Source organism: Empidonax traillii, unplaced genomic scaffold, assembly GCF_003031625.1.
Source record: "Empidonax traillii isolate 1590-97213 ecotype Southwest subspecies unplaced genomic scaffold, ASM303162v1 scaffold702:size1046427, whole genome shotgun sequence".
Taxonomy (NCBI): Eukaryota; Metazoa; Chordata; class Aves; order Passeriformes; family Tyrannidae; genus Empidonax; species Empidonax traillii.
In genome coordinates this window covers 939786-963678 of record NW_020955895.1, presented here as the reverse complement: position 1 = coordinate 963678, position 23893 = coordinate 939786, and the positions used below count along the sequence as shown (strand labels likewise).

Here is a 23893-nt window from a genome sequence, read left to right as displayed (position 1 = left end):
AAGAAAATGGGCTTAACATTATTTTGGCAGATAATTTCACTGAAATGAGACTACCTGCAAAAATAAAGTCAGCAATTGTGCCCTTTAAAGAATTCCTCAGCCTTACTGTAAGTACCAGGTAGTAAAGAAATACATACAACAAATAATTTTATGTTATAAATAATCTGTCCCTTATAAACTACAGCATAAAGCCAGTGTGGAATAGTATGTATTTTTTTTCATATTACAATCCTTAACTGGTGGAAAACAAAAATATTGCTTGCTGTTTCATTGACTCCATTTACTGGTTTATTAAAAAAATAAGCTGTTGGCAGTCTCTGCTCTACATTAAACACAATATCAATAAAGAATTGAAAAATGCCTTGAATTCTGCCTGAAGGCTTACTGAAAGCCAAGTCAGGTTGCCAGAGACGTGAAATTAACTACTACTGAATAAAAAACTTGAAGCATCCTGCGTTCACTTCAGTTTACGAAGATTCAGCATATAAAAGACATCACAACAGGGGCATTTTAAGAAAACATTTGATAAATAGTTGGATTAAGTTCTACTTAGGAACACCCCAAAAAAAACCCCAAACCAAAACAAAAGAAAAATAGGTTAATTTTGTCTTGGCATGTAAACTTCCATGAAAAAACCCCCCAAACCTTGTAAACAGCCCACCAGGCATGATTTGCAATTTGGCAACCATGGTGCAGGCTGGTGTCTAGGAGAAGCCATTTCCCAAATCAGAGCAGGTATTCCCTCAGCACGAAATACTCATCTAGGTTCTGGCTGCTTTTTTGCCTATTTGCAGTTTTAAGTGTTCTTTCGCTTATCTGGATTGCTGGGAAGATGTCATCTAAGCATCAGGCTGACCTGAATAGTAGTGGGTAGCTCATTTTACTGCTCCACTTGGGCTAAAAGTGATGGAGGCACATACAGCAGGGTACTATCAGCATACTCAACACTCTGCAGGGAGCTTTGTCCAGTTTAAACTGCCAGTAGTGAGGCAATACCATCCTTTTATGCTCACAGATGTGTTTAAAAAAAAAAAATATGACAGGAGCTATTCTTACCTCCAGGATGATTTTCACAGTAGGTAAAATTCAAACCTCTGCAGACAGCCAATACAAAAGTTATGCACTACTTACAACTCTATTTTTTATGCTTTCAGTAGGACTTAAATGGTCAGAGGTCTCACACTAGTTCTCTGCTCAGTGCTGATATCGCCAAATGCTTGTCACTTGATAGACTTTCTTTAAGAAAAGTGCAGTTAGCCCTTGGAGCAGTGAGTGTACAGCATGGTCTGCATCCAAACCACCTCATGTATCACTCAGTGGCGATAAAAAGTCAAGAAATACCTTCTTTTTTTTTTTTTTTTAAGAAAAAGATGCAGGTAACCGGCACATTTCACAATACAAAAATCACATTCTGTAATATCACCAGGTTTAGATTTCCAAACAGAGGCAAATTGGACAAGTAATAGCAGTTATTTGAAGGACTTACTTGTACTGATATTGTCAGACTTGCTGCTTTTGGGAGCTGGCCTCTCACACTGTGTGCCTGACCAGTTGGCTGAACATCTGAAAGGATCCAATTAAGATGGTATAAAGTTAATAGGTGTCAGCTATTAACACAGTAACCTTCTAAAGTGACCACCAGCATCTTCTCAAGAGCTCAAATGACAACAGTGACTCTACAAAATCAACGAGAAGCTTCATGGAAGGAGTCAGCACAACTCTGCCATGGCACTTACAACATCCTTAGTGCATTTTTAGTTTAAAACTAGAGCTTTGTATCTTCAATTCCTGGTTTTACCACTGCAATCTTTCATTCCAGACTCTTTTTCTAGAATTCTTGGATAATAAAACAAAAGGCTTAATCAAAGGTATATAACATCCTATCATTTTAATTTTTTAACTTTATAACTAGATATGTATTTGCAGAAATATAAACACATGTGTGGGTGTGTAAGCAGGCATGGGAGTGAAAGCATCAAGGGTTGTCCTAAAGGGACAGGAGCCCTAAATACTGTTTATATTCAGAATATGTGCTCTAGGAGGCAGGTTCCTGGATAAGCACACAGCTATTCTGCTATAATTTCCTTGTGTGAATATTAATAGGCAAATATTTCTTTCATTAGGATTCAGAACACTCACTGTGCACACAAGCAAACACAAGGAGTCCATGGATGCAGACTCAGCAAATCCATCAAAAACAGAAACAAATACCTGAATGAAATTCAATTGCTTATTCATCCTGCTGTAAATATGATTAAGTTTACTAAAGAACCTCAAACTCTCCTTGTGGAAACGGCAGGAAGTAGTCACTTTTCATCTGCCTCTGTTGCATATTGTGCAATGAATCATGTTTTTTCTAAGCATTTTTGAATTATTTATGAATTTCAACATGAGTTATCTTTAGGGAGGTGCAATAGAGCGTTACCCTCACGCAGTTCTAAGAACTCCTGCTACCTGATGCCTTTCTAAGGGTTTAGCAAATTGCAAAGTTTAGAGAACAAGTTTAGAGTTTAGGATGCTTAGTGATTGACACTGTTCTATACTAAAAGAAGGTTTGGAAAGATACAAAATATTCCAGACAAAACCAGAGCTGTTCTTACAGGAGAGACCCAGCCAGCTTTGCTGGGGATGCTTTTGACTCTTTTACCTTTGCAGACCACTGCAAAAGAATGGTTATTTTCTCTCTTTGCTCCTAGGCCTATTCCAGCACAACCCAACACTCAGATAACTCTTCACTGGGATTCATACTAAGCTTGAACTTTTTTCTGGACACTAATTTAATTTTTAGTATGATGGGTTATGAAGGTTCTTAAACTCTACAGAGGGAAGACACAGATGGTCTGTAAAAACATTACTGACTTGTTTTTATATATTGATTATTATTGCTAGTTAATTCAAAGATTGTCACACATTAGATAAATTGCATTATAATTTGGAATTCTGCATGTTTATTGAAATAAGTTTGTTTACTTAAGTAAATAGGGCAAATACACAATTAAGTTTCCTCACTGCAAAGGAACCCCCAATTACCAATTAATTACACACATTCTGATTTACAACAACATACTTTATAGCTGAACTCAACTGACTTTTCCACCTGCTTACCACCACTTGAGCACATTCTAAGTCACAGGGAACACATGACTTTAATCTTTCAGAAGATGCATCTGTTACTTTTTTCTCTAGATCTCTTTTTAACAATTATATAAGATAAAAATACTTGTACTGACAGCCTACCTTACCAAGATACTGCTCAGGGAACTTGTTTTTTAAAAATACCAGTTTTCAACCTACAACTGCTAAATAAGTATATCCAGTCTTATAGAGAAACACTATATAACTTTATATTTAGAATATTCTACTGGACTCCAAGCTGATGGCACATGACAACCATGAAATAAAGTCTTCATATTTCTTATTGCAGTTTTGCATCATTGTGATTCAGCCCATGTGATTAAAACTTGCTATGAAAGGCAATATGCATTTAACGCTACACTTTTGAATAGAGAAAGATTTATTTGAGAGTTGGACATGTCTGAACTCTGTACCTAAATCCTTATACTCAAGATTTCAAATGCTTCCACTGTATATAAGAATAATTTTTATAAATCTGTCTTAAAAGAGTTTAAAGAATATAAGATAGTGAGACTAGAAAAAGAATCACCATAAGCTCATGTGAAAACTGTGTATAATGTGCAGTTATGTTCTCCGAAATCTTATAGCAGGTATGACATCACAAGAGGTGATGAAGAAAGAAATCCTACAGGTTTATATGCAATAACCAGAGAGAATACACTAACTCCAAAATATTGCAGTTCTTTACTTATCTTGACATTTTAATTGTTAAAATAAGCAATACTGAAATACATTTGAGGCATTTGATAGAAGTATCATAAAAACATCAGCAGTTGCCACTTAATTTTGATACTTTCCAAATGCTTGCTGTCTCCAATAAACTTCAAAGAGACTGAAGCTGGTAGGATGGTTGTCATTTCCTTCTAAACTCTGAGGTAAAACGATTGCCCAGCAAACTACTACAAACTCCTCTTGGGCAGACAGAATGGGAAAAGAAATAAAACCCTGGGGAAAGTTGTGTTTTCTGCAAGGAAATTTGACGCAGAAAATTGGCCATGAGCAGGCACATGAATAATGGTGGGGATGGGACGTGGACAACTGTTCATGTAGGAACATGGGAAATGAGCAAGTCTTAACCAGTTTCAATTGTCTTCAGACGGAAATTGTTCTTAATAAGAGCATTTTCTGGTATTAGGATGCTTAAATTCAGACTGCTCAGTATCTGGCATGGGAACTGACTCCTGGGTCAATTTGATGCACAGTAGTTCTTACCTTTACATATAATTTGGTACCAGGGGCTTTTGTTCTGTACCACTGCCAACAGCTGTATGGTCAGACAGGGCATTTGCAGCATGGCCAAAGGCATTAACAAAGCTGGACTATATAAAGCCACTGGTTTCACATTTATATTACCACAAACTGGGAATAAATAACAGTGAAAATGCCTAATCTGAGCTACACAATCAAATACAGATGGAAACAGATGGGGAACTTGACAGTGAAGGACAGGTTGGAGTCAGCTGTGTGCTACAAGGTGCTACAGTGAACATCTTAAGGTGCAAATCCCCAGTTACCAAGAGAAGCAGTGAAAGATCAAAGAGCAGCAATATCAGAGAGAATGAGAGTGTGAAAACTGCATGTGAAATGGAATAAATAAAGGCTGCACACGGTCTGCTGCCAAGGTCATTAACAAAACTGTGCTACAGCTCCCTCTGTTACAATTGAGTTCTGTGTTTAGAAAGAGATGCCTGCTTGGGAAACGCCTTCTGAGGTACAGGATGCCTAAGCAACTGGAATTGTTTATGTTGAGGAATTAATATTACAAAGAGAGATGTTTGTTTGGAAAACTTTAAATTGAGACGATAAAGGTGTCTCACTTGTAGTGAGGAATATTTAGAACGAAGATATTTACATTTCAGAGACTGATTATGCTGTTGTTACAGAATCTGTTCATGAGAGAAAATGCCTCTCGCCTCTGTTTCTGTATAACCATTACAGGTCAATGTGCTCAAACACTCTAAACTCAATTATACGGGCACTTGACCAAAAGAAATCATTTGACTATGAAATGTCTGAATAAATAGAAAAAACTAGTAAAAGGGGTAATTTGGTGGCAGTGTGTTTTTTTTTTTTTAATTTTGTTTCTCTTTTTCCCTCCTTTTTTTTGTGTGTGTGCTGTGGGCACTGTCATAAAAATATAATACAGCAGTCAGAATATGCAGTTAAAAGTGCTTGTGTAGACAAGTGCTTTCCAACTCAATATACCAGTGTGTATCCAAAAAATGACAGAAAGCAGTACTGAAATATTATTCTAGAAGTATAATGGAATCTATGAAACATTCCTTACAAAATAGAGGTGGAAAGGGAATTGAAAATATTTCTTATCTATAAATGATATTTCTTCACTATACAAAATGATTTTCTAACTTTTCTTTTTAGACAGAGATGGTAATATATAGTAAAACATTCTAATAAAAATATCCAGCCTCACTATTTAAAGGACATTTCTATTAAAATTTCACTGGAACACATCCTATCATTAATATCAAAAGTATTTGTAAGATAAGAGAACATCTGGTTTACAGTTATTTACTGTCTGTATTAAATTACATGGAAAGACAGAAATCACACAAGCTATTGGATGCCATAGGATGACAAAAGCCTTGAACAAAACTAAACTGCTAAACTATTATAATGAATTTATCAACATTTTGTAGGTATGCTTTGTTCATAAAGGGAGCTGCTATTATAGAGTTAAACCCACAGATGAACCCTCAAAGGTACAAAGGACTTTCATAACAGTGAAAGACCAAACACCCCACGCCAAGATTGATCAGTAATGGCACATTCTGTACTTTCTCCTATATTGAAAAGTTTCATTATTTTCAAAAAGCAGCTTTTCCATAATTATTTTATTCACGAAGAGACCAAATATTAGTATTGTCTAATGAGCATCACTTAGCATCTTTATAAGGAAAACAATGTAGAAGCTAAAGATACTTTACAACTTTACCTGAAATACAGATTACCTCACAACCCAATAAACTGAGAATAGGAAAACTGCATCATCCAAAAGCAAGCAAAACAATAAAAAAATTACTTTTGAGGAACCCCAAAAAATCTTAAATTTATTCACAGCATACATGAAAAAATAAAATGTGACCTTATACATGACTTTTAATTTGTGTATGACATTACTATGCACAAATCATCATTCACAGTTGCTGCATGGTGATCACTGCAAAGGAACAAGCTTTCAAATACAACTCAGCCCCCTTCATCCCAAGGTAAGAAAAAGAAGTAACTGAGGGTCAATTATCACACCGTGCTCTTAGCAATATGTACAGTAGTGATGCTATAAAAGTAGTAAAAATGAAATAAATATATAAAAAGTATGCATGTCTAGATGACTACTGCAATTACAATAAGCAACAAAGAAATGGAAGAGATTGAAATGGCAAAACAAGAAAGGAATGAGAAATGACTGGATCAATAGGTATAAGACAAACCATGTTTTTCTCTCCTCACAGAGGCAAAGGAAGCAGTCATGTACAGCAGCAAATACTATATGTTTTATCTGAATCACGGATAAAGGATATCTGCATTACAGCCTAGTTAGTAAATGTTCAATGAAAAATATACAAACTCCTCTTTTCCAAGATCATTCATTTCTTCCTTTGACAACCACTCTTCAAACATCTGTTTGCATTTAATACTTGAACTAATACTAGTTTTGATACAAAGTGAATGAAAGATCTTCTATAATACAAAGTTATAACCTGCTGATTATGTTCAAATCCAAGACATTTTTAACAAAGATACTTTTAGCTGAAAAAGAAAGATCTCAAAGAACTAGAATAATGCTGTGAAATTCCTGTTGCAATTGTAATTGGGGAGCTCATTAAATATACCCCAGGAAACCACATGGAAAACATTTATTGCAGGAGACTCCATAAAATTTTCTGTTCTGAGTTGTGCTGTCTCTCAGGGTTACCACTGCCTCCCCTTCTTAGGCAGGCTGCTCAATCCTGACATTGTTCTACACCACAGTGGCTTTTTCTACTCAGCCTTCAGAAACTGCCAGTCAGGGGACTGCATGGTTAGGCCCTTTCTTGTCCACAACTGGACTATGGATGTGCCTGAACCTCTTTTTAAGCAGAGGTTTGCCAGAATGATGAGTTACATTTAGTTATAAAATTGGGTGTAATTGCAGCGCTCGTAGAAGTTGCACATGTACTTACATGTTCGTATCTGAAGATTTTTCAACATGAAAGGAATGTCAGGAGGAAGGTAGGGCATCACAGGCACATGAGGTGGAGGAGAGTTCCTCTATCAAGAGGAATGCACTCTTCTCCTTCTGATTTCTGTCCCCTAAACACACTCATGTGCACGTGCTCATTGCCCTCCCACCTCCACGTTACCCCCCAAACACAGTGTCCTTCTCCAACCCACTGCTGGCAAGAACAAGCTGGAACGCTAGACCAGGTTGCCCAGAAAAGCTGTGAATGCCCCGTCCCTGGAAGTGTTCAAGGACAAGCTTGACAGGGCTCTGAGCAACCTGGGCTAGTGGATGGTGTCCCTGCTCATGGCACAGGGTAGAACGAGGGGACATTTATGATCCCCTCCAAACCAAACCACTCCATGATTCTATAAGAACATCTCTCTTTCTTACCTTACTCCTGCAGGAGTTTTTTTCCTAATTTATCCATATACACTTCCAAATTCAAGTCTTTTTATCACTTTTAAGCAATTCCACAACTACTTCTCTTCCCATTTGGTCACTATTTTGTCTTTAACCTATTACTCCACCAAAATTCTTTATTTAGAAATGAAGTAGCTTATTCTTTCTCTACTTTACACTTTTCAATTTCCTCAGTTTTCTTTCAATCTCCTGAATGGTATGTAACTTCTCATTACCTAACAGGATGACTTAGTCTTTTTTATAGAAGAACTGATGTTTGTTCTAATCCTGAAATACAACACACAACCTGAAGCCCTCAGAACAGCCAACACATCTATTCACCGGTAACTAAGGTAATGCTGTTCTTTGTCCTCTTTCTCTCTCTGTTTCTGATGACACCTAGGAAACAGATTCCACATTGTAGACACACAGAACACTCCTCTACACTCAGAGTAACCTAAGCAGGAATAAATTACAATCCTCTTAATTAGCAGCACAGTATAATCTTATTTGTTTCACCTCAAAGTCCTCATTCAGAGTCCTGCAGCATGGCTCAAAAGCTCATTAGAGTGTTTAAAATATCTTTTTAAATTTATTTGGGCTTAGATAAGGATCAGTGTTGTTTATATTGTCTAGAAGTTTTGATTGTAAACTTAAAAACGACCCTTTATTATATTTCTTTAATGGCCAGTGTGAGGGTTATGATTTAATCCCATTTATGTGCAGATAACAATAATAATAATAGACCACATCTATGTGAAGATGCAAATAATATTAGTAATACAAAATAAAAAGAGTAACCTATAGTTATGGCAAAGGTATAAAAGAAACAAGGGTGAGAGAGGGTAACATTTTGTACTAAAAAATTTATACAGCACTGCCTATGTAACAAGCAGTGATGATCTTGCCTACTTGAAAGTTCTATTTTTTTCCAACTCTTTTATTGGTATCATACTGGGTATAATCTCTCTCCAAACCTCTCTTCTCTTGCAGGAATGTATATACAGTCAGGTAATTAGTGAGAAGGAAATAGGTAAATAAAAGTAATTGTTAAAAGACAGACTGTCTGATAGAGCAGATGGAACTGACAGTTTTTGAAATACATAGAAAAAAACATTTCTTGCTTATTTCCCATCTGAATCTCATCTCCTGTTCATTCTTTTTGTCGATTGATTTGTGAACTTACTGGCCCAAATCAGACATATCTCATATGCTTCTAGTGTTATTCACATCACACTCCCCCAACACGTTACTGAGTAGCCTAAAGAGATCCTTAAAAAACGTAGTATGCATGATTATGTGTAAGAGTTGCAATCTCAGCTGATGCTGGCTGTTCTTATGGAATGACCATAAACTCAGACATGTCCTATTTCTTCTAAAAAAATGAATTAGACATCAGTTAAGGAAAATGTTGACCCTTAGATAAGTGTCTCTCAGACCAGAGAGAGATGCCATACATCATACACACCCACATGGCCACCCGTGAAAGTTGGAGGGATAAATAATTTTCCTCGCAATGGAGCAAAACTTAAAGGGAAAAACCTTTGAGATTCTCGTTTCCTGACACAATTCCAAGCACCCATGTCCCACAAGACATTATCTCATTGCCTACGGATTTGTGATACTTCAAATCAGAGAGTTTCATTGCATGACAACACTGACAAAGGAATTAGGATCATAACTTTTTTTAAAAAATAGATCATTCACCCTACCTAGTCACTGTCATTGCTACCCACCAGACACCCATACCACATTCCCTCAGCATTTTATGTTTTCATAAGCCATGCATTTAGATGAGAAGTTTAAAGCTCTTTGAGTTTCATATTCTAATACAAGTCTAGGTCTTTGGTTCACGGTTTCACTTCTGACTTTTGCATCACAACTGTTGAGCAAAGACAGTTATTTCACATCTTTCTGTACAACTGCCTTACAGGATTTTCAAAGACTAAGGTTGTTTCTTCCCCTGATGAAGACTGAAATTTTCTCTTTAAGAAATAGACTTAAAATCTCTTAGAGAAATAACGAATACAAATGTAAGATTTTTTTTTTTAAAATCACAGAACTCAAAGTTATGATGCAGCACACATATTTTTGTTTAACAGTTTCTATTTTATAGCATTATTTCTGTAAATTTAACAACAAGACTTATGAATACAAGCTTAACTCCTGAAGTGGTACCTAAATATCTATTCTGCTCCTTTTCCTGTACAGATGAGAAATAGAAAATCAGGTTTGGACTCTATAACATGTGCAATGTCACTGCTAAACATTTATGCTCTGTAGGATTAACTTGGTAAAATATCTCAAAATACAAGCAATAAAAGCCAAGCGTCATTTTAATTGTTTTCAATTCACTTATTTAAAGTAAAGCTTTTTATTTCTTTCTCTAATGATACAGACACTCCAGATGTATGTTTAAAAATACTCATCAGTGCAACTATCAAAGGTTAAAGTGTGTGTTATAGAAATGGGCCCCCAGATTAAGTATATATTGTGAAATGTATGTGAATGTGCATGACTTGAACCAATGAACTGTGGCCTGGAATGATGTCACAGAATGTGCAGCATTAAGTGGAAGGTTAAACCTACTTGCATCTCGGTTCATTAAACGTGGTTAAAGTGCAAATTCCCTCATTCTGACAGTAGTAATCACAAGGGTTCACTTTCTGGTCACAGCGCTGACTTTTAAACCCCACAGAGCATCTGCAGAATTTCAGTAAAATAGACCTATATAAATATTCTGCCTTTGCTGAACATGTTTTAAATATATATTATAAATATATAGTGATGGCAAGACACGCACACATACACACTCACAGATTCACAGAAAACAAAATTAATACTCCTCTTTTCATGGAAGGTCCATCTGACAGTTCTGAAAAGTTTGCTCATCAGTGCTGATCAAACAGTTTTAAAACAATGGGCCTACACTAACTGATGGGTTCTCAAAGTATTATTGTCAGATGTACTCTACATTTCTATTGATTGATCCAGATTACAGGGGCCTTAAACGTTTTCATTAGCATTTTTTTAACATTGTTTATGGTGTTGGTATATGCCACAGCACTTATGTGTTGTAAACTCGCACACAAATTAAGGTATGAAAACTTTTTCTCTTGAGATGCTATGGTGTTCCATATGAATTAGAAAAAGAATAAGTCAGTCTTATAAGGGAAAAGAAAGGAAAAATCACAAGCTTCCACAATAGCCATTCTAGGTGTTTAAGCAAATGAATCACCAGACTTAGTCATGATATTTGAGCCTTACATATTACAGCTGCAATATTCTCCTTTTGCTATGATTTATCAGTCTCTAGTCTTCAACTGAAGAGATTTAAAATAACAGGTAAAATTGTCTCAATGAAAATAATAATAAAAAGACAAATAGGCACTTAAGTTGTTTTCAGATGAATAAGGGCTACCATGCAGAAATAAATTACACTGTCTTTAGCACCAATCCTACGAACATCTATTGACAGCTTCTCGATGGTACTGAAACTACAGTTGTGTCCCTTTGCACATGTGCTTCAGCTCTCACAGAGAGAGGAACCACCGATCCATCTCTTACACTGATCAGATTACAAAATCTAGGCATGTCTCTATGAAACTTCTTGAGAGTCTGAACAAAACATGCAATCTCTTTTAAGGTCACCTACCTCGCACACATCAACAAAATGAAGGATTGGCTGTAGCTGTATTTACAAAGTTATAGTCTCAGATCCCTTTGGGCAACAACTTACTTATGTCACCCAGGAAACCTGGAGAATGCTCTGACCTCCAGGTTGTTTGGAAAAGTGGAAGAACATTCCACACTGAAGCTTTTCAGCAGTGCAAAAGAGACTGGATCATTTAGTAGTCAAAAGCAAAAAAAACACAAGGAGTATGACTACATAGCTCAGTGTAACTGAGAGTAGGAAAGAAATTAATTTCTTGCTACAGTGACTATTTCAGTATTTTTATATTGAGCAGTTGAAAAAGAAGATACACCATAGCTCTCAAGAAAGAACTTGAATGTAGGCTTTTCTACCTCTTACAACAGTACTTTATCTAGACTACAGAAACCCATTTTCTTTGGTATTTTATGTCTGGGCCTAAGAAAAGCATCCTGAATTATTCTCTCAACCATGGTGCACGAGGGAGAGCACAATCTCACCTCAGAACTGCCACACCACTGTGGGCAGGGTGAAGGTTAGGGCACAAATCAGAGATGCATGAGCATTTCCTCAGACCCATAAAGGAAATTAGCACTGGCATTAATTTTTTTACTCTCCAGCCATCGGGAGGAGTGTTTTGCCCCCAGATCTGACCATCTTTGGAGGAAAAAAGACTTAATCCACCTTTGAGAAGAAACCATCCTATGCTTCCAGACTCCATTCTGGAACAAATGCCTAAACAGGCTTTAGATCTGACCTGAAACTATTAGAAGTCTCAAAAGACATGTCTTTGTATCTCATATGCATTCACAATATATTCCTTAGTTATACCTTTCAATACACATTTTGCAAAAAGGTAGGCAAAGCATCAGGTTACAGAAAAAAGCTAGAAAGCTGTACTGTGAGTTACAACTGCAACCAGCACATTACACATCCTAGAGAGAGCAAAAATACAGAGACATGCACAATAACTTTATTATTTGTTGGCAGACAGGTGTTTTTATTTATCCACACAAAGCAGGATACTCACAGACAGATAGGTATGTTTGTCTCTGGGTCCAGCTGACATGTGCCCCCATTGTAGCAGTAGCCATCACACAGCTGGCAGGTAGAGGCAATCTTTCCATTAGTGCAACTGGCATGGTTAAAAAAAAGAAAAAAGGCACAAAAAAGCAATCATTGTTCAGTAAATCTGTGAATTCCCTTAAAATTATCTACATGTTAAAGTACTGATTACGTGATACATACAAGATCTACTGATTGCAAGAATTTTTGGTTCCCGCTTTGAAAAGTTAGCACAGGCTTAGAGTTTATAGCACAAAATATCTTTTAATCTTTCTGCTATTTTAATAAGCTATCATTATACAAAATAATCCCTCAGGAACAGAGCAGCACATGTGACTACATGTACCTTCAATAGTATGCAGTGTGTCACAGATAATGCGGAATGAACAGCTTTCAACAATAGGGTAAAACTCAATTGTTAACTTGATTTTTTTTTTTTTCAAGTGGAAACCCAATAAGTCTCCCAGTCTTGTGCTTCCCCCAGTGAAGAGTCCTCCAAAAGATGGCTGAAAAAGGCAGGAGCCAGTGGGTTTTGTAGGAGCAGGAACCACACAAAGGAATCGATCTGATGTGACCAGATCAGGGACTGTGTAAGAGATTTAAAGGATAATTCATCCTAATTGCAATTAAATATATGATTTTGAACACAGTCACTCCCACACCCACACTTACTTGCATATTATGTCATTGCTGTCCTTGTTTATTATGCAGTGTCCCCCGTGGCACCTGATGCACTTGTCCACTTCGCATTTTGGACCTTCAAACCGCACTGGACAGACACATTCTACACTTCCATCGTCAGAGATAGTACAGGATTCGGAATTCACACAGTAATGGTGGCAAACATCTGCAAGTAACAGGAAAACTAATTACTGAAAGACATTAAGGACCATTACAAAAAAAAATAGTGCATTATTTTTATGTTTTAGAAGTTACTAAAACAAAAACAAAATGACAACTGAAGCTGGTGACTCACTGGCAATTATAGGAATCAAGAATACTCCATAAACAGATATATTATATATTAATGATCTAATATTGAGAAGTGAAAAAAAAAGATAAATTCATAAGAGATTTTTTTTCCCCCTTCTAGTTTTCTAACCATTTATGGCATCATCCCACATAATATAAAGACTACTGATGAGAAAAGGAGAGCAATGTTAATGTATTTAATGGGACGTTGACTGAATAAAAATCTTCTGATACATTCACATTACCGTTTAACAGCATTACGCTAAACTGAAATTGAAACAGTATTTTGAAATAATTAAGTTTTATTTTCATTTACCACATATTAAAATTTCATGAAGTTCTAATAATTATATATAAAGACATAATCCATAAGTTCCACAAAATGCTACACGCTTGCCTATCTTTATAGACTGTGCAAGACCCCATTATATTATTTAACTGCTTAAATGCCAGCAGGACTGAGATTTCAAGTAGTAAATTCTCTAACCCTTCAGAAGCACCAGTAACAGTCTTATTTTCCATACCTCCACAAACAACAAATTACCTAACTGAAGAAACTTCCAGAGCTACAAAATAGTGGTAGCTTTACATTTTGGTTCATTTTTATTTGTGTGGTAGTGACGTTTTTATTATTATTTTGTGGGTTTTTTTTGTTTAGGTTGGTTGGTTAGTTGGTCTTGTTTGTTTATTTGTTTTTCATTTGTTTATGGAGGGTTGTTTTGTTTAAGTCATCATTTAAGCTCCTTAGTGGTGCCCAAATCACTCAAAGTCTCTGTTTCTCTGTTTCTAATACTTTCTCCAGTTCCGTGCAGTTAACTTGCTGTGTTGAGCTTTTGGTGGTGTTAGTGATGGACAAATGAAGTAACTGATATTTAAGATTTATCAACTCTGAACTAAGCATTACCTTAGAGTTAAGTTGGTCTATATTAATAAAATATGACCTTTCTGACAAAACCAAAAAATTCAAGCCCTATATATATTTTACTGCATATATTCAGGATGGATGACCATAGAATGGTCTAGGTTGGAAAGGACCTTAGAGATTATCCAGCTCCAACTCTCCTGCTGTGGGTAGGGACACTTTTACACTAGAACAGGCTGCTGAAATCCCCACTCAACCTGGCCCTGAATGCTTCCCAGCGATAGGGCAGCCACGGCTTCTTTGGGCATCATTTGTGAGGGTATCTCATAAAGTCAGAATCACATGTTGCTTATGCTGCTCTGTGCTCAGTTTTCCCCCCTCTCCAAGGAGTATGTACTGCTGGAAGAGCCCTGCTAAAGGACTGAGCGTGACTGTTGGAGGAGTTACTTCTCTTTGATTATTCAGTGTACAACTCCACCTATCTGCACAGGCTGTAGGTCCACCTGCTTGAGGAATCACTACTCAGCAACCAGAGGGGCTTAAAAGACACTAAATGAAGTTGTTCATTGTTTGTTGTTCCCCGATTCAAGCTACAGAATGGCAATTTACAGCAGGGGGGCTGGTTTTGGAACAAAAGCTACTGTAGTTTGAAAGCTAATATCGAGAGTCAATTTGTGAAAGAGCAGTGCAAGGGGGAAATGTTTGCATGTACATTAGGACAAAAAAAAAAAAAAAAAGGAAACACAACCTAAAACGTAGAAATAGGAAGGTCATACTTTAAAACAATTATTAGGTTTAGTATTGATTGCAGTCACAAACACCTTTAATCTTCTGGTGTATCTAAAACGTTTATGCTGTTTTTAGGCTGAAATGACACAATTTTTTTTTTTTTAGTTTTTTCCCCTAAAGAAAGGAATTTCAATTTCAGGGCAAGTCACAGCTTGTAAGATCACTATATCCACTTTGAATGATTGTAACTGCACAAAAACGTTTTCTATTTTTTAGGTTGTTTGGGCCCTAAATGATACAAAAAGTGAACTTTAACTACTCTGTATGTCTTATTCCTGGAATTTGAAATAGGGAGTTATATTCAAATACATCAAACTCATGTGTATTTAATAACACACACAGTGTTAGTAGAATTCTATGTAAATTCACTCACTTAAATTTATTTCAGCAGTGCCAGTGCCTTGACACGGAGCACACATTTTGCTTATTAGCCCTCATGTGAACTAATCAAAGGCAAAACTCTGCACTGGGTAATTGGAGACCATAAGTATGAGGAAAATAAGGTCTTTGCAGGCTGGTAATACTGTAAGCAAATGTCTTCTCTCTGTCATAAAAAGCACTAATAATATTTTCAGCTTGGGAGCAGGAGTAAAATACCTATGCACATTCATGTGTCATCTTTTGCATGTGAACTAGTTTCAATCACAGCAAAGAAAGACTGAAAAAGATACCTTGGAGGCAACCAATCTTTGCAATAATGCTACATTAATGTATTCCAACATGCATACAAAGCGAATGTGATTAATAAAACAAAAAATCACGCATATGCATGAACAAAGCAAAAAATAAGATGTGACTTTATATACACACTATTAACTGTAAATCTGTAAAATTTCACCAAACTGTTATTGGCCAGCAAAAAATGCTCTAAAAGACTTTTTTTCCCTAAAAGTATTAGTGTTTTAAATAAACAAAAGCTTTATTCTATTTTGGTTTCTTATGAAGTGTTTGAGTCTTTTTATTGTATTAGTTTCCCAAAGTATCAGCAGACAATCCAAATCTGATAATAAGCACTGTTTAAAAAGTACCCATAAATTTATACTTAAATCAATTCTTTAAAAAAAAAAAAATGTTTGCAGAAGCATTCAACTAGAAACAATTTGTTTGGTTTTGGGTAAGCCTCAAGTAAATATTTTTTCTTAATCTGTGTGTCTGTCTGTGCATGATTTATGTACTATACTATTTTCAAATACCCAATTGTGTTTGCAGATAGTTATTTGTGGATCCATGCAGTTTGTTTAATACCAAGGGGGAGAGAATCACAATTACTGCTGGTTTTCCATTCAAAGGTTTCAATTTATTTCACAGTCCCCCAACTGGAAATACATTCAGTTTACTTCAGTACAAATCCTATTTAAGATACAAACTAACACTTTCCTTGTTTGACAGACCCTTCTCTAAAACTAAATACTTCTTGTATATTGTAGATAATTCTAAACCAGGCCTTTATAATAGCTAATTTTCTTTCCCTTTTGTTTAAATCTAGCCTCCTTCAGCAAATTCATTGAATGTAGAAAAGAGATGATGGCTTTCACATTTAATGTTCTATGACAAGCACTATGACAGTCTAATAAGACTATGACAGTCCTCTCTTTAGAATGCTACAGTCAAAGCAAAGCAGGAGTAGAAAAAAAAGCAGATGACTAATAAAACATTATTCTGATCCCAGAAAAATAATCTGGTTTTAGCAGCTTAGGGTTACTTGTGAGTCATCATGTTGAAGAGATATGGGGATGACAAACTGTAATTTTTAAATGAGTGACCAAAAAAAGAAATTCAATATTATGTTCAAATGTCTTGAGTTACTGAAAAGAAATAATGGTGAAAGAAAGAGAAAGCACAGGGAGAAAAGAAATACAAATGGAGAAAGAACAGAATTCCTATTGACTGATAATTTTCTCTTCCCTCTCCCCTGTAAAAGAAGTGAAAAAATTAAAGAAATATGTAGAAAGTGAGAAGAGCCTTTCTAAAGGCACGGAAAACTTTGGAAAACAATAACTCAATGAGAAAGGACTGATGGTTCAGTGGAATGAAAAACTAGAGAGAACTTTGATGCAAAGGGTAAAATCTAAGACCTGAGAATTAAACAAGACTAATCCTTAGAAATCCTTTAGAATTTCAATACCAGGATGGGGCAGAAACCACACTCTAAGTGATCTTAGACTGAGCAAGATGAAGGAATATTGCAGGGTGAAGCTTAAAGCCATTGTCAATACACTACTTAGTGAGGTTAGAAATAAAAACCAAAGGTAAAGGAGCAGTTTGAGAAACATGTATTGATCTGCAAAGGGACACCAGAAACTTTAGTTTACATAGTTTAACCAACTATGTCAACATTATGTTTAGGTATTGCATCAGCATAAGAAAACCAATATGAGAAGTCAGACTATAAAATTTTAACACAGTTGTCTCATGTCTACTGGCCAAGTCATCTGTCTTGTACAGCTCCACGCTACGGATTCATTCACGAAAATAATAAATTAATCACAGAATCAATGAGGTTGGAAAAGGCCTCTGAGATCATCAACCTTTGACCTAAGACCACCTTGTCTACTAGACTGTGGCACTAAGTGCTATATCCAGTCTCCTCTGAAATACCTCCAGGGATAAGGTAATTAGAGCAGCCACCTCCAGTGACTCCACCACCTGCCTGGGCTGCCCATTGCAATGTCTGATGGCTCTCTCTGTAAAGAACTTCTTCCTAATCTCTAACCTAAAACTCCCCTGGTGCAGCTTACGACTGTGCCCTCTTGTCCTAACTAATCATTCCTAATAAAGCTCTTTCTTCACCTGGACGTGTAGAAGGATGTTTAAGAAATATGCTCCAAGATCATCTGAATACATCAGATTCCATTCCCTCAGCAGCACGAATAACTTGGGGTTGAATTTACCAAAGGAGTAAAAAAACCAAAAAAAACCAAAAAACCAAAAAAAACCACCCAAGCGGGTTTTAAACTTCCACTCTGTCGAACTTTTCTTATGAATCAGGATTGAAAATTTGTGGAGATTACTTACAGTACTGACACCTGTCTCCTGTGTACTCGGGCAGGCAGGTGCAGAAGGGCTGGTTCCCAGCGGTGACACTGCAGGTTCCCCCGTTTTGGCAGAAGCGCTCACAGACCGTCTGGTTGCAGTTTGGCCCCGTAAAACCCAGCGCGCAGTTGCAGGTCGGCCGACCTATCCAAAACAAAGCAAGCTATTTTATGATAAAAATAAATAAAAATTAAAACAGTAATCAGCACTTTGGAGATAGATTTATCATGAAGTAGTGAGTTTTAAAGTTCAAGCCCAACTATGTTCCTCTAGACGCTAAAGAAACGTGGCTTTACAAACATTGCTCAAATGCAGAACTTTTAAAAAAATGAAGTGAGATACGGGCACCTCAAAACCTGCATTTTTACGCTTGTGCTCTTATCATCATTGACTGTTTTATCAGAAGAAATGTTATTTTTAAATAATTGAAGTTATTTTAAATGACTGCCCTAAGTATGAATGTAAGATATGAATAAACTCTTCAAATGATCCTGCCATGCTGGGTTCCTCCAGCTGCAGAGGATAAATGTTTGTACAAAGCAACATTGGTGCCTCTTTAGAATGCAATCCATTATTCTCAAATCTACAAACCTTTACACAAACACATAAATATACAAATATTTACTAATGCACTAATAGCTACAATTTTTACTAGAACACAAGTATCTGTGCCTGCTTTGTTATCCCACCCCTCTCAGATAATGAATACTGTTACATAAAAGCTGCTCTCTGGCATCAGACCAAAGGTGCCTGTAACATCAATATTCAATGTCTGAAAAGCAGTGAACACTTTGGGATGAACGTTCGCACACAATGAACTCCGAGCCTAAAGATTCTTTTCAAAAGGTTTTAAAAAAGTGTTTAAAATGCAATCCATTTTCCTCCTATGATTACTCCCTATTGTAATTTTCCTATTTTTTTTCCTTATCGAAATCTCATGTCTAAAGGATTTATAGCTTTGTTACAATTCCACTGTTTTATTAAACCCTTCCACTTTTCCCTGACTTATTTTCTTAAGGCTTATCTTCTTTAAAAACAAACTTCTAGATCCTATTAATGTTTTTCCATCTCCTAACTTTGCTTTCATATCTCAATTATAATCTCCTCTTCAAGTAAATGACCTGATATGTCCAACTAACCCCTCTCAAATCCTAATAATCTATTCTCGTTCTTGATTATCTCTTATGAGACATTATTTTCCCCCCATCCTCCTTCTCTTTGCTTTCATTCAGCCTCAAGGGTTGTCTTAAATTTAGGGAGAACAGACCAAGTGTAACACTTTTATTTTTCTTGGCTTCCCAGGAAGGAAAGAGATGAAGCCTAATCGTGACCTGAGGACACTTGTGAAATGAAATGGCAGACAGGATGGTCTTCATTTGAATTATGAAGAACCCAACCTGCTGGCAAGCACAGCCAAGAACTTAACAGATCACTGCAGAAGAAAGGATATCTGACAGGCAAAGACTCACCCCTTTGAGTGAAGTTGTGGATATACTGTATGTCCCAGTAAAAGATCATGTCAGGCAGAACTCAAGGAATACACAGTAACAAGACTGTGGAAAATCAAATCAGTAACTTATGTGCTTTACATAAGTGGCAAAAGTCTAGGGAATTAAGATGGAGAACCAAACCTGACTCTTGAATGGGAGCAGCAACATCGTATAATTGGCTATAGCAAATTTGGAAAGCGATTGTGGCTGTTGTGGAAATAACACACAATTCTTTGATGTTTAGTCTTTGCCAGTGACAGAATAGGATGAAGGGCTAAAGTCAATCAGTCAATCAGATGATCTACAACAGAATGTAGTGACAGGACAAGGGGGAATGGATTCAAACTGGGAGTAGGATTACAGCAGATATTTGAAAAACATTCTTCACTGTGAGGGTGGGGAGACACTGGCAGAGGTTGCGGATCTGTGGATTCCCCACCCCTGGCAGTCATCAAGACCCGGTTGCATGGAGCTTTGACAACCTGGTCTATGGGAAGGTGTCCCTGCACACAGCAGGAGGTTGGAATGAGCTGATCTTTATGGTCCCTTCCAACCCAAACCATTTAATGATTTTATGATTATCAAGGTAACTACATAATGTACTGCATATGTGAAGCAGAATCCCTTTGGACTGGAATTACAGGCATAAACAGGAAAAATACCTATCCAATTTTAGTATTGACAGCCCAATCAGAATAATGATGTGACTGTAGAATCAAAAAGAGATCAGAGAAATTCAGGGAATGAGACTCCCAAGGTATCCTTGGATTTACTTTTGAAAATTGTAAATCATGCCAAGCCATAAGGCAAGAATGAGCTTCTTATATATACAAAATCCTACTTCATGGAGGGGTGGGTTGGTGAGCACACAAGAGAAGGTCTGCTTGGCTTGGGCCTGACTTGGTTTAAAAAGCATAGGAGAACCAAAATCCAAAGTGGTCAAATGAAATAACATTATGAGTTACTTTTCCATAATAATTATCTCTGATTTTCATGCTGATCTAATAGAAACTCATTACTGTTGCCTGATTTTAAAAAAATGCTTCATTATGAATAAATCCCTTCTTTTTTTGTCTCATTAATCATATCCTCAGTTTAACATGATGTCTCCTGTAGGTATCCACAAATACTTTCCCATTTGCCTCCTGAGGCTGCTCACCAGAGCTGCATCCAAAACCCTGCAACAAGAAGCTTGTTGTTCTTTCTTCTCCATTTAGTTGTCTGGGCCTTTGAAGTAATTAAGATTAAACTGAATATTCCACAAACCTCACAATTCAAACTTTCCTCTGGTCTGCCTTTGTTTTAATACTATGCAATCATTTAATATCATATTCATTAGAGAATTTTTCAGTGCAAGTGAAGCACCCTCATTTTGTCTACTCTCTCTGATTCATGCAGAATAATTTATTTGTTCCTTTTCCTTCGCTTACTTCTTACCCTTCTTACATGACACACTTCACCTAATTCTTTTCTACATTTTCTATTTTAAGCTATGCTAATTTAAAGTGTTTTGCAAATCATCTTAAAGGCCATGAGATCAGTTACTCTCTTCCTCTAATGAGTACAGCAGGAACAAAACCATTGACCTAAAAATAGCTCCAGCTAGTTTAATATGCATCAGCCTGGTTATTCATATCTGTCCCCAGTGATCTAAACATTAAATCAAAGATGTTGAACTCAGATGTTAGCACAGATTCTTCTTGTTTTTCCCCATGTACACACTTGTATTTAAATTTCTGCCCCCAAGCCAGGGCATTTCACATAATCCTTCATCTGAATCATTGTTTCAATAAAAAAAAGATAAAATAGTAATAGAACATAGATCTGGAGGTCTGAAACCAGTTTTTATTATTAATACTCCTCTATTTGTTAAAATAATGGGACAATGATATTTTTCTAGTTTGTGGAAAAGATTATTCTATTCTTTGCTAATGTAGGCTTATAAATATGCCAAACTACTGACAGTTATATGAAAATTTAATACAGCATAGCCTAAACCCCCTTTTTGTCACTCAATTTAACATGACTTTCAGTAATGTTAATAGTCATTGCCTATTTATACACAGACTGTTGACATCTAAAATAATTCTAATACTGACATTTTCATCTGCCTTATTCTCATAAATTATTTCTGATACGAAATGGTTCCAGGAAGAGTTCAAGAAAACTGCAGTACTGAACAACGACAAACAATGCCATTAGGTTTTGTATCGTAGCATCAGAGTATAGATTTACTTTCCAAAGAAACAGTTGTGTTAACAAAGATGTCACGTGTCCCCCCCCCCAGCAACACAATTCCGAGATGAGCTCGTGCACAGTGAGTTTCAGCATCTTCACTGGTCATGGACTCTCAGGACTGGAGCTCTACAGACACAGAATTAGAACTCCCTCTCAATTCTCAACCCTCCCCACCACAGAAGTGTTCACAACCCATTAGAATATAGAAAAAATAATAATTTGGAAAGTGGTTTATGGAATGCTAAACTGCTTCAAATTCAGAAGAGAATTCAGTAGATTAAAGGAGAATATGTTATGGTGACCCTAAGACACATGAAGTTATTTCTGGCAGCAGGACATGAAATGATATGCAAAATCTTTTACATGCAAATGAAATGTAGTTTCCCCCTTTTTTACAAAAATAACTTCACTAAAAAAACACCAAACAACAAATCACTAAAAACAAACAAACAAAAAAAACAAAACAGGGATCTAAATCATACAATGTTCAATTAGGCTTTAATTACAGGTTCTGTAGCTACTCTTGGTTTGTTTATTATTATTTATTTAGTTTATTTATTAGATATTATATGTATTTATATTATATTTATTATTATATTTCGTTTGCTATATAAGAAAAATTGCCTACATAATAACTTTTTAAATAATCTTCAAAAATTGCCAATAAATATCTTGGTTTACTGTTTCTATAGTATCTAGGTGATTTCTTTTCGGAATCCACTTAGATATCTTGAAGTCATATTTACATTTATTTTGCAAGGATTATAACTCTAAGGTGATCAACTTTCATTCACGCTATTGCCTAAACAATGTATAAACATTATGTATTTTTTATAATCATATAAGGTGCTTTCAATTAAAAAATATAATTAAAACTAGATCAATAGCACTATTTTTGTAGCTTTCTGCAACTTTTGAAAAGTGAGATCATCCAGCTTAATATCTGCATCGAAATTTACATTATTTGTTTCTTCCATTCAGTGGTAAATTTGCTACATGAAATGTGTGGCTTTAAGTTGTTATGGGTGAATATGCGCATTTAGTTTCAATATTTAACTTGTCATCACTATTAAAGAAAACAAGGTGGCTTTCTGTATGTGAGCTTTCTGTAAGCAGTATCTTGCCTTTTGGAGTCCTTATCAGAAGTCTGTAGGAATCCGAATAATTTCTTTCTGTGTGGTTGATGAACCATAATTAGTTTTACTGAGACAATAGCGGTGGAGAGAAGCTGTATTATTAAATGTAATTAGTAGGTGAGCTGATTGGGATCTATCCCAACAGATATACATTCTCTCTGTGTTGTGGGGGGAAAAAAAAGGGGAGAAAAGAACAAGCTCTTTCCAAGGTTGGTGGTGGTGGTTCTGTTGGGTCTCTGGCATGAGCTGTGCCAGAGCAGAGAGCCTCAACAGGCAGTGAAATACCACCAAATACCACCTCATCCCTCCCCACAGTCCCTGTCCTGCTGACAACATGATGTGGGAACACCCTCAGAGACTGGGACTGATGTTATATTAACAAAGCAAACAGGTTCTTCATTGACTGTTTTCAGTGTGCACCAAATCACCTTGTTTTGCTTATAAAAAAGAATACAAAATCATATCTACTTTTTCTACAATGATTTTTTTGAGAATGTTTCATCAATTTCTGTTTAGAGGAAACATTTTTTTCACTCATTTTTATACAAAAATTATGATTAGACACTCTTTGTACTGTAAGTATAATACAAATGGATTTATCTAGTTTTGTGAACTAGGTAACCGAGTTAATGTGTTTGAGACATTCAATAAACTGTTCTGTCAATATTTTTACTTTAAACTATAAGTGCATTTTTATGGTGAGATTTGCATTTTTTTTTTCCAAATTCCCATTAATTTGGCTTACTGGAAAGTGTTCATTATTATGCCCAAACTTTTAATTACATGTCTCAGATGTGTACTTTTAATTAACTGATGACATTTTCTTTGTTCAATTATTGTAGTTCAATACAACTGTCGTAAACTTATAAATTTTAATTAAAGCTGCTCCAATCTCCAGCT

At 36.1% G+C, this 23893-nt stretch overlaps 1 protein-coding gene across 5 annotated transcripts in view; it reads right to left on the bottom strand.

Moving 5' to 3' along the window:
- Positions 1-23893, bottom strand: part of LRP1B (LDL receptor related protein 1B) — a 671639-nt gene that overhangs the window by 8696 nt on the left and 639050 nt on the right. For 4 of the 5 annotated variants that reach the window (XM_027900055.1, XM_027900058.1, XM_027900056.1 and 1 more), the window contains exons 83-87: positions 18112-18273; positions 13146-13320; positions 12439-12543; positions 10346-10459; positions 1487-1563 (exon numbers count right to left, since the gene is read on the bottom strand). In XM_027900055.1, coding sequence (XP_027755856.1) covers positions 1487-1563; positions 10346-10459; positions 12439-12543; positions 13146-13320; positions 18112-18273 — 633 coding nt within the window. The remainder of the gene's footprint in view (positions 1-1486; positions 1564-10345; positions 10460-12438; positions 12544-13145; positions 13321-18111; positions 18274-23893) is intronic. The other variant, XM_027900059.1, reaches the window with a different exon arrangement.